The sequence below is a fragment of the Brachionichthys hirsutus genome, chromosome 17 (assembly GCF_040956055.1).
Source record: "Brachionichthys hirsutus isolate HB-005 chromosome 17, CSIRO-AGI_Bhir_v1, whole genome shotgun sequence".
NCBI classification, from domain to species: Eukaryota; Metazoa; Chordata; class Actinopteri; order Lophiiformes; family Brachionichthyidae; genus Brachionichthys; species Brachionichthys hirsutus.
In genome coordinates, this window is record NC_090913.1 from 9,503,773 (window position 1) to 9,514,514 (window position 10,742).

At 45.6% G+C, this 10,742-nt stretch overlaps 1 protein-coding gene across 1 annotated transcript in view; it reads left to right on the forward strand.

Annotated features, from left to right (window-relative positions):
• Nucleotides 1-8,718, forward strand: part of cntln (centlein, centrosomal protein) — a 62,455-nt gene extending 53,737 nt beyond the window's left edge. Inside the window, exons 27-28 of the mRNA XM_068751343.1 lie at nt 1,110-1,184; nt 8,608-8,718. Coding sequence (XP_068607444.1) covers nt 1,110-1,184; nt 8,608-8,718 — 186 coding nt within the window. The remainder of the gene's footprint in view (nt 1-1,109; nt 1,185-8,607) is intronic.
• The last annotated feature ends 2,024 nt before the right edge of the window (nt 8,719-10,742 follow it).

The following is a 10,742-nucleotide window of genomic DNA, read 5'->3' on the forward strand; positions in this document are numbered from 1 at the left end:
AACAATTTCAGCTCTTTCACACCCAGATCTTTTTTACACGACAGAAAGTTCCCCTCATTCAGAGCTGAAACCTCTGTGGTTAGAATCACTGCACTCTTCTTTGGTTTCTTTGTCTGTCCAAAGATTTATGAAAGTTGAATCACAGCGAGTTAACGAGTTTAAGTGAGATGTGTCATTCCAAATGTTTGTCCCAATTCTACAGCTTCTATTCACTAGTTGGATTTTTTTTTTATATATATATTTGGCATGCAAACATTTTTCTAATTCTTTATTCCTGGTTGTTGTTGTATTTTTTCCAAAAGGCTTCATTTTTCCTTTCACATTCCTGGATTACTGAGGTGGGGGGTATTTTTCTTTGGAGGAAGCTCATGATGTTTTTGGGACAAGGGGGGGGGGGGTCACCTGGTTTTCTTAATGTGGTTTCATTCACTTCCAAAGTGTTTAAGTCAGACTTGAACACAAAAACATACCAACAAAAAAATCTCTATGTATTCATAGAGATGCAAAGAAGGTGTGTGTGCGCCCTCTAACGTAGCTCCTCCACACATCCTTGCACATGTCATACTGCACACTGTTGTTTGCCTCAGTCTATTTCATAGTGTACAGCAGAGGACCGCGGAGGGCCGTGCAGCTCGAGGCTCCCAAGGCAACTTGTTGTGGATTTAATGATCCAGATGTAATAAGGCTATAATTGCCCGGCCAGTTTGTTTTGCGCCTTATGTTTAATGGAGGGTCAGTGCTTTGTTAAATATCTGCCACGGGTGGACAAGCACACTCGTTCTCACTCACATGCGCTGTTCTCTTTCACTGTGTTCACCCCTCTGGGAAGCTTGAAGGTAGTCGTTACAACACGGCCTTTATTTTTCTACGTCACTGTTATTCCTTTTATCACTTCTTTATCAGCACACAAAGATAGTAAAAATATACAGATCGATTTTCTACTATATTATTAGATTTTTAGTGTCTATGCAACATTTGTGTCAGCTGCTTTTTATTTTTCCTTTTTCTACATACAAAACACTATTACATTCCCGCTTCACATCGAGATCATTTCTTTCATCATGTGTGTCTTTCATGTGTTGTTGATTTGCTGTTGTCGTGTTTTGCAGAGGACAGAGGCCCATTCAAAGAGTCCAGGAGACCAAGAATGGCTGGATCACCTCAGCGGCATCCTACAGCAGAAGGTCAGAATAAGGTCATTCTTTGAGTCCCAGTGAAATACCCCAACTTGGTGAACTGATGTCTTTTTAAATTGTGTTGTAAGAGCATCTTGAGAGGTTTGAATTCCTGTAATGACGTAATGGACGGTTTTGTATTGATACTTGACACGCAGTAGCGTAGGCTTTTTTGTTGTTGTTGCTTTTTTCACTCTATTCGGGCACCAGTCTGACCTAAAATAAATTAAATGGAGGATGGATTTGAGTTCCCATCCCAACGCGTCCTGCTAAAGGCTCGGGGGGAAGAACAATAATGCAGAAGAGAAGAAACAAAACGAAGAAAGGCAGCTACATCCTCGTTGTGTGTGTGTGTGTGTGTGTGTGTGCGTGCGTGTGTGCGTGCACGGCCACTCATCTGTGAGTGCTCTGCTGGAGCTTTCGAGTGCTGTCGACGTCTGCTTGCTGTGATACGTGTATGATTGAGCGTGTATAAGTGTGTGTGTGTGTGTCTCGTCAGCGGCTGCCGCAGGCACTCATGCGTCGCCTCCGCACCGCGACACACACCAGACACTGTTCTCTTGTTCCCTAGATCTTCTTCTGACCTTTCCACCTTCCCCCCTCCCACACTTAACACACACACACAACACTCTACTGAATCCATGTTTTCCCTTCTAGCTGGACAGCTCTCAGTCCCTGTTCTCTTTCTGTCTGTCTCTCTCTCTCTCTCTCTGCCGTTCTCCACTGTCCTGCATTCCTCTCTCCCTTCCTCTCTGGCTCAGACCCCGAGGCAGCTTGTTAGTGGGGAACTAAATATTGATTTGGCAGGCCTGTCGATGCCAGGAGAATGAGCTAGTGTCCACCAGAGACCTCGGCACCGGCAGCCTGCTATCGACGTTTTCCGTGGGCAGAACAGGGGAGGTGGAGGAGGGAGCTGGTGTGTGGAATGAAGAAGAGGAGCATAGTATGACAAGGCTGAGACTTGCCCCTAGGTCCCTGTGGGGACCGCTGGGGCATAGTCACCCCCCCCCTGCTCGCTACAACAGACTTTTTTCGATCCTCTTTCAAGTCCATCTTCTTCTGTTTTTTGCTTATTTATTTATTTCTCTTTTTTTCTGTCTTCTGCCGTCCTTTTGTCTGATTTTTAAAGCTTGCTGCCGTTTTAAGGCGACACCAGTTTGTCTCTCCTTTTGACTCTGATATTTTTGTACGTCTTTTTTATACTTGCATGCACAAACTACGTCTATTAAGAAGACACTTTTACTGCCTGGCTTTGTGATCACTCTCCTAATTGGATGCGCTCAACACTACTATAATAATCTTCCAGCGCCGCACACGTCCACTGCTGCTGAGAAATGAGGCAGTGCAGTTCAAGAACTCTGCCTTTCTGCTCTCTGTCAAAGTATATGATCGGCTCACCGAGCAGAACATCTGTGAAGCGGAATGGCCTGGCTTGTCACCCTGCCTGTGACACTAATAACACGCTTCTCTAATGATATTGTCCCTCAGCTGCACTCGCACTTCTTCCGATTAAAAAGACACAGAGACAGAAATAGACCCAGAGAAAAGGAAGGATGAGAGCAAGATCCATGTCCTTAACAGGGCTGGCTGTCACTGGCAGAGAACGAGGATGTGCCCGTCCGTGTGCATGTCTGGGTACGTGTACGTATTTGTGCGTGCGTGTGCACTCTCACGACAGCCCCATCTTGTCACTTGTCAGTGCCTAATGGAGATGCCTGTGGGACAGCACTTTATTATTTCAGTGGCCCTGTCAATAGCAAGCCCATCACTCTGTGTGTGTGTGTGTGTGTGTGTGTGTGTGTGCGCGCGCGCGCATGTGTGTCTATGTGTACGCCATTGTTACCATCACTGTCATTCACTGCGAAACATCGGCAAATTGCGTTGCAGGAATGGATCGTGACTGTAAACATTTTAAGTCGCTGCCTCCTTCGTACCAAAGAAACGCTACGTTTCTGAAGCGCCCTCGCCGCCACCTCGCATGTTCCACTCAAAGCCAAATGAAACATTGCGTTCATTTCCTTGTCTCTCACTTCCACTGGTGAGTTAATGAAATCAAACCCTATGCCCCTCAGTGGAGAGCCACCATAAGCAGTGCTCCATAGCCAGGATCAAGGGACGGTGCTATCTAATAATCATGAGCAGGCCAGGGGGTGTGCTCTATGGCTCCACTGAAACCCGCCATGAATAAGGCCAGCAGAGAAGATGGAGTGTCCATGTGGGCCACGGGGTCCAGGCACCGGCCCGGGGAAGCATTGATTTAATTGCCTTTGGTTTATTTGTGGAGTCCTAATTATTGACTGGAGGTAGAATTTAATGGGCCAGGTCTTTATGAAGACAGGGAAATGACTGGCTTCTGCTGCTGGCCAATAATGAGCAGGAGGGGCATGTTGCATGCAAGCGTGTGCACACGCGTGCAAACACACACACACGCGTTCCCTCCAGATCATTTTTCACACTCATTTTGTACACACGCATCCCCATCTCAAGCCTCATGACAGCATAATAACATTTAAAAAGTCATTGACTCTGTTGATTTCTTTATGAGAGGGCAGTGGTTCGGTTTACTGGTATGGGGCGACGCTGAGGGCCTGCTAATATTTACCTCACAATCACACCTGGGGGAGACGTACAAGCATCACTTCTTATCAGCCTCCACACTATAACAAGCAGGTGAAGATTACACATTAAGACAGTGGTAGAGACGGGCCAAAACAATCTTGACTGGACTTGTTATAAACCATCAGAGGTCTCAATGGGATGGACCCACTGGCCTGAGCGCGTTTTGGTAATTTCAAACCCTAATCAAACTCGGGGGGGACAGTTCCCTGCAGCTCATTGCTATGATGGTAAATTGTTCCATTCATCGAAAGTTCAATTTCGTCAAAGCTTCTCTCCACATCGGTCTTTCCGTGTTGCATTACGTCGTCAACCCCCCCCCCCCCCCTCGCTCTACACATATCAAAGGCTCCGGTGCCTTACTGTGAAAGTGGTGCTGCGCGTTTTCTATTGTTGTTGCTGCTTTGAAGGCGAGAGGTAAGCGCGTTTGTGTTGTGTGGCTCATTATGCCTCCGTAATGACAAAGAACAGCTCGGAGTCCCCGGTACTCTCTCCAAAGGAAAGTGACTCTAATTAAGCCTCATTTAATGATTGAGCTAATTAAATCAGCCACTCTTTTTCTGTCTCTCTAAGTGTGTTTGTGTGCGCGTGGAGGGGGGACTTCGAGCAAAGCCTTTGTACTGTGAAATGTCACTGGAACAGTTGCGGGGGGCGGAGGGGTTCCCTTTTTTTTTTTTAGTTGGCACCACAGAGCCGACGTGTTTGAAAGAGGAGGCCCAGCTCGCTCGCTGTTGCGTTGATTTTTAACCACTTAAGCAATAGCAACGACACGTTATCACATCCGCTTTTGTTGACTGTAACTTCCCCCCCCCGGTACATTACCTTGGTCAATAAGCCGTACAGTTGATCGCAGCTTTGTTCTTGATGTTGCATCTCTTTTCTTTTTTTTTTTAATACCCCGATCATACGCGACTAGGAACCTGAAACAAAGACCTAGTGCTTTCCTGTGTTTAATCGGGGGTGTATTTAGGTCAGATCCCTAACAAATGCACACTGCACACTGAAATGATGTTTCCAAACAACCGTATCAAGATAAGGAGAGATTTTTAATTACGGAATTTGTGGCCCCATGTGTCCAATTCCCTTTCATATCGGTCTCTCGTGGCCCAAAGGGGAGAAAGAGAGAGGGATCCGCTCCGGTGCAGGGGTAGGTAATTACAAGGGAGAGGGAGAGAATAGGCTCGTCTGTGTTTGAGTGGTTTCCTTACCTGAGACCCTCTTTGCAAATGTGACATATTCATTATTGGAGATAATCAAATGCAAGACTTTTTAAGTGTGGGGTGCCTTTGTGCTTTTTTCTACTTATCATGCTGTTGTTGTTGTTGTTATTCCCCCCGGTTGATAACTTTTCAAACAAAAGTGAGAGGATCAAAGATCAAAGCGCCCCCCCTCTGTGATGAAACTACGGTAACTACTTCTCCCTTACCTTGAACAGCGGCCTACATTGGAGACGGCTCGCCCAAGCCAGGGACAGAGATTAGAAGCAGCAAATCCTTCAGCGCTGTGGAAATGTTCCGGCCACCCGAGCCTTATGGTTAACAGATTTTATTAAAGTGACCTGCAGCTTGTCTTTTTATTACTGTAGAAACGTGTATATTTATATAAAGATGCATATTTTATAGTAAGTGATATTCCAAATGTTGCTTTCATTGTGTAAAATTGTCATTAAATTAAGAGGCGACATTAAACTAATTATGCTTGGCTATTCCTGATATTGATAAGATGGTAAACATGTGACTAACCGAGATAAAATACCTAATAGTGACCTGCAAATTTTTATGATTTGCCCCCTTTCAGGCCTGTTTGATTCCCTCCTCTCCCTTTGTTCCAACTTCTTCAGACGCCCAGCATACTGACACGATCTTTACAGCCGCTCACAAGCGGGGCCCTTGGAAATAATTGCGCTAACTCACTCTGAGGGAGAAGACAAAAGAGGTGAAATGATCGATCTTTTAGTTAGGAGGGGGGGGGGGGTTGTCGAGTGTGATGCCACTTCCAGACAATGGTCACGGGAGCGCTGCAGATTTGAGCTACTCCTTGCCTTGAGGTTTGCCCCAGGCTGTAGAATAGCAATGTCATTTAATTGGCTCATAAAAACATATTTTGCTTGCAGCCCCTTTCCTTGTCTTCACACACACACACACACCTTTACACACACTTGTCAGTGTCAGTGGCTTTACATGCCAGTTCACTTGTGAAACATGTTCATAAAATCACACCAAGACAAAGGGTCACCTCTGCAGGGCTTGTGGAATAGTAATGGGTGCGCGTTAGCATGGCTTAATACAACAGTAGCTTTTTCAGTCTTGCCAAAGGGGACAGGGCTCCTACAAAACAATGGCTGTGTTGCTGGCGCTGGCCAGCTCAGGCCAAAGGGGACAGGGGTCCGGCTACATCTAGCGTAGCATAACATTAATGTCAGTTCCTTACACTGCCTGCAGCTGCCCAGGGGATCCAGCAGCAGCAGCTGCATCACAGTTTACCTGCAACCATCCTGCAGGGTGTCAGAGTTGTAGCGAGAAAAAAAAAAACCACAGGATGTTGGTCTTTGCGTGTCTCGCTCTTGAGCGAGTATTCTGGTGGTTCTTCTTGTCCCAGACTCTGAGAATCACGCAGCATTTGGGAGATGAATCAGAATGAGGAATGTTTTATGAAATGAAATTGGAACTCAGACACCAAAAGCTTATTAAGCTGACTTGGCGGGATCATATTTAATGAAGATGTTGGGTCTGTCCTGTCTATGAAGAGTTTTTCACTTTTGGATGCAAGTTTAGGGATTAGTCTAGCTGGGAGCCATCATTTCCTGTCATCACGAAGATTGATTTTTTTTTTTAAGCATCTGCCTTAAATTTCACCCATGTAAGGTTTATGCAGATCATGTTTACCTGTTAGTGTTGTTTACCCATATTCCCATATCAGTACTTTTAATGATCCAGTCTCCCATTTGGTTGTCCCACGGAGCCATGGTGTTGTGGCTATGTCTCTATTTTAGTGGGTTTGTTTGCATAGTTATTGGCTCTGTGTGCAATTAGCTGATTAGGAAATAGTGTGTGTTTGTGCGTGCACCAGCGCGAACGTGTGTGTGTGTGTGTGTGTGTGTGAGACAGCGAGCGAATCCTCCCAGGGGTGCAGAGGCAGAGGGATATGTCTCAGCAGTTACTTGGGCGTAGTGGTTCTCTGAGGAGCGGCGCTGTGTGTTTGATGCCTCCACTGCTGCTGGAAGTGTCTCCCCTCTGCACACATACACGTCCTGACACATGGGGCCTTGTGTTCCTGTTCCTGTGTTGTCTTTAATGAAGAGGAGAAAGGTGGGGGGGGGGGGGGTATTTTGGATTAGAATTTTTGAGGTTCTCACTCATCGGTTGTATCAGAAATTGATATGAATATCGTTTCAAATCACAGTCGTTCCTTAAAATGTGTCAACGGACCTGGTTCCACTTTACGTGGCGAGTTTGTGTTCACCTCTTCAAAGCAACTCGCTGCCTCAGATTCTTGTTTTTCAGTGAATTTCGTTACAGCGCTGCGGTCGTGTCTCGCGGTTTCTCTGCGTTCTGGTTCAATATCTGGTGTTTTCACATTCTCTTTAAAGACATCAAAAGTGAGCGATTTCACGATATTGACGCCAGTCCACTCCTCAGATCAGGCACAGCCTCGTGACTTGGTAACTGCCTGGGGAACGAATGAGCAAACACAGGTTTTTTAAAAAAAAAGAAATGCTGCTCTCAAGTTGAAGAGCATAATTCTGAGTGACTGTACGAAACGCTGCCTTTGATCAGGTGCCCTAATGACCATAAAATCCTCGTGTCGATTCAACGGGAAAGCATAATTATCCAGACTTTTGAGGGGAAGAATGTCCACCTCTTTATTTCCATGTTTGAACAGCCACTAAGCAAACATATAGAACAGGTTCCATCATGATCATGTATGATTTACCAGTATACAGCACAGAAAAAAACACACAATACTGTAAGGTTCCCCAGTGATGTTTTAATTATGCCTTGAGGTGTGTCTGCTCAAGACCGATCAACTTAAACCTCTGGAGTAAAAAGTAGCATGTCTTCAGCCTCGCCATAATAAAGGCACTTTAAAGACAAATACACTTTTTTTTTTCAAAGTCTGCCATAATCCACCACTTGCCCGCCCACGTGCGCGTAAACTTACTGTTCCTACTGTCTGTATTGGACATGAAGAGACCCCTTTCCTGACCCCACACTAAGGTAAAATGAGAGACCGTGTCCGCAGAGCTCTCCGATGTAAAATGAAATCTAAAATTTGGCTGCAGCTCATAGTCTTCGGCCGTCTGACTTTGTCAGATCCGGTGGGGGTTGAGTTTTTCCTCACTGAGCTGCAGCGGACTGTTACAGAATGAGGGTCCTTTGTAGACGTTTCCTTCATTAAAATAATATTTTTTAAAAAAACTGAATTTCCTACAGCTAAATTACATGAGGAAGAAATGATTCAAGACAGACTTGAAAAGTGAACCTATCCTTTGCTGCTTAGGAATCATACTTCACTGACTGAGAGCACGAGGATTAAGGGTGGTGATGAAATTACTGAAGTCTAGCCTGCTTTGGGGATTTCTTTGTGAAACCACTCGACACAGACGGTCCCTCAAAGGTTTCTCAAGTACCGTACTCAGGCTCCGTCTGAGCTTCTGATGTTTCAGGCTCTCTGAAAAGCAGCCTCGTGTCAAAATTCTGACTTTTTTTTAATTATTATTATTATTAGTGGTGAATTTGTGTCCTTTTACTCTTTTTCTCTCACCCCTTCCGCCTCTCCTCCCACACCCTTTCTCTATCCCTCTCCTCCCCTGCAGCTCCCCTTTGCCGGCCAGCTAATGGAGGCCGTGCGTGTGAAGATGAAGGAGAGGAAAGTGCTGACAGAAGAGCTGGCCACGTTCGCAACACCAGTCAGCGAAAAAGCTTGACTCCCTGGGCTAAGGCTGGGAAAACTGTCATCCACTTCTTTTTCTCCCTCCCTCCCTCCTCCTCTCCCTCCCTGGTTCCTACTGAGTGGGAGCTAGTCTGAGCCAAGCTGAGCCGGGGCAGCAGAACCAATATTTGTGAGAAAAGCACTGTCGACTCACTCCGGGCCGCTGGCTCAACGCAGCAGCCTGGCTCTCGTAATGAGCCCTCGACATCTGTGTTAGCGCTCGGTGCACTATGTCGATCAGTCATGGCCCTTTAGCGCCAAGCTAATTTACAGCGCAGCCGCTCGCCTCTATTCTCAGTGCAGACCTGCAGTGATAAGCCAAATGCTTACACCAATGTTTAAGTTTTACTTCTCCTTTTAGCTTCCCTTTATATACCCCCCCCCCCCCTCTCTCTAGTTTATTTGGCACCTCAAGGACCGTCAGTTGCAGGGACTTGACCTTGCAATGCCGAGTCCACATTTTGAAGAAGAAAAGATGCAGAAACTTCACTGCAAGAGAATGAGCTGTTATCAGATGCTAAGCTAAATAAAATAATACTAAACTGTTAATGCAGCCTCATGAAACGCATTTATCTTTCAAAGGAATTACCTTTTTTGTGACTGTTTAAAATGTTTTAAGATCTACTCGGCATTTTTATTTTTATTAGATTATATTAAATGTCCTCTTAATTTCTAAATAAAAAATGTTTCTTGTATCATTATATTTTTGTGTGCATTTCATTCTTGAAAGATTCATGCTCCGTCGTGTTTTCTTCATTGCAGCGGTTCGGAGGGCCGTCGGTCGGGGTGCGCTCTGGTGGACAGTTGGGTTCTCGTGCCTCTTCTCATGATTGACAGCTGGCTGTTGGCATGGTTCCTGTTTGTAACAGGTGCCTCCTGCTGTTAAACATCATTAACGAGATTCCACATGGGCGTACAGCAGAGCAGCGCGTAAGAGGAGTGGCTCCATCCTCTGCATAGCTACCTCCAAGGCCTTTCATCTGTTTCTCTCTTCCTCCCTCTTTTATTATTCATTTTGAATATTAAACCACAATCCTGGTCTCCTCTGTCCTTGACTTGGCTTCCTGCACGGGGGACCGCGCACGCTCCTCCGTTCAAGTCATCCCTCTTTGTTTCTACCTTCCCTCACTTTTGTTTTCCTCTGCTGCTCTTGTGCTTTTCTTTTTATTACGTTTAATTACAATCGTGTGAATAATCCTTAGTTCCACTTTTTAATCTCCCTCCCTTCTCAAATATATGCTAATGATGTCGTTTTCCTTTATCTTTTTATAATAAAGGATTAGGCCAGGACTGTCTCTAGCTGCAACTCGGGGACCAATTTAGTCGGGATCCAGGAGAGACGAACCCTTGTGGTTAATTACCATTCATTAACATAGTTTGCATCTTTTCTTCTTCTCCAATACCCAGAAGCCAGCTATTGTCAATATTTGTCCCATATAAATTTCTCCCCTTCTTCTAGTCACTGTCCTCCAGCATAATGCCGCTAATGACAAACATTAATAACTCAGAGAATTCCGATGGCGCTCTGGGTATAAAAGAGCAAAGCAAACGGTGCCGCGCAAATGATCTCCGAGCCCCCCCCCCCTCGCCGTCTGACTGTAATTCTCCCCTCTTCCTTTTAGCCTGTAATGCATAGTCAACATGTTTGCTCGCTGAGCCCCGGCCTTGGCTGACACACTCGTGCTATTTCTGTGACATATTCAAATGTGGGGGCCCCCCCTCAGCTGGTACTCTCTTGGGTTTAATTAACCTGGACTTGTCTCTGACGCTCCCTCAGTGAAGACGTTAAAATGATCTTGAAAAGACCCTTCGAACAGCCCCCACCCCCCCGACCAAACACACACGCGTATGATTCATCTCTATTTTCTGTGCAGGAATGGCATGTCGTTCCCTTCCTCTCTCTCTCTCTCTCTTCTCTCCTTTCCTTCCACCCTCTCCTTGTATAGTTCTCATTAAAAGACTTTTCCTGTGGGATTTACTTTGATCAGTAGTTCCAAATACAAAGTTTTCCCTCCCTTC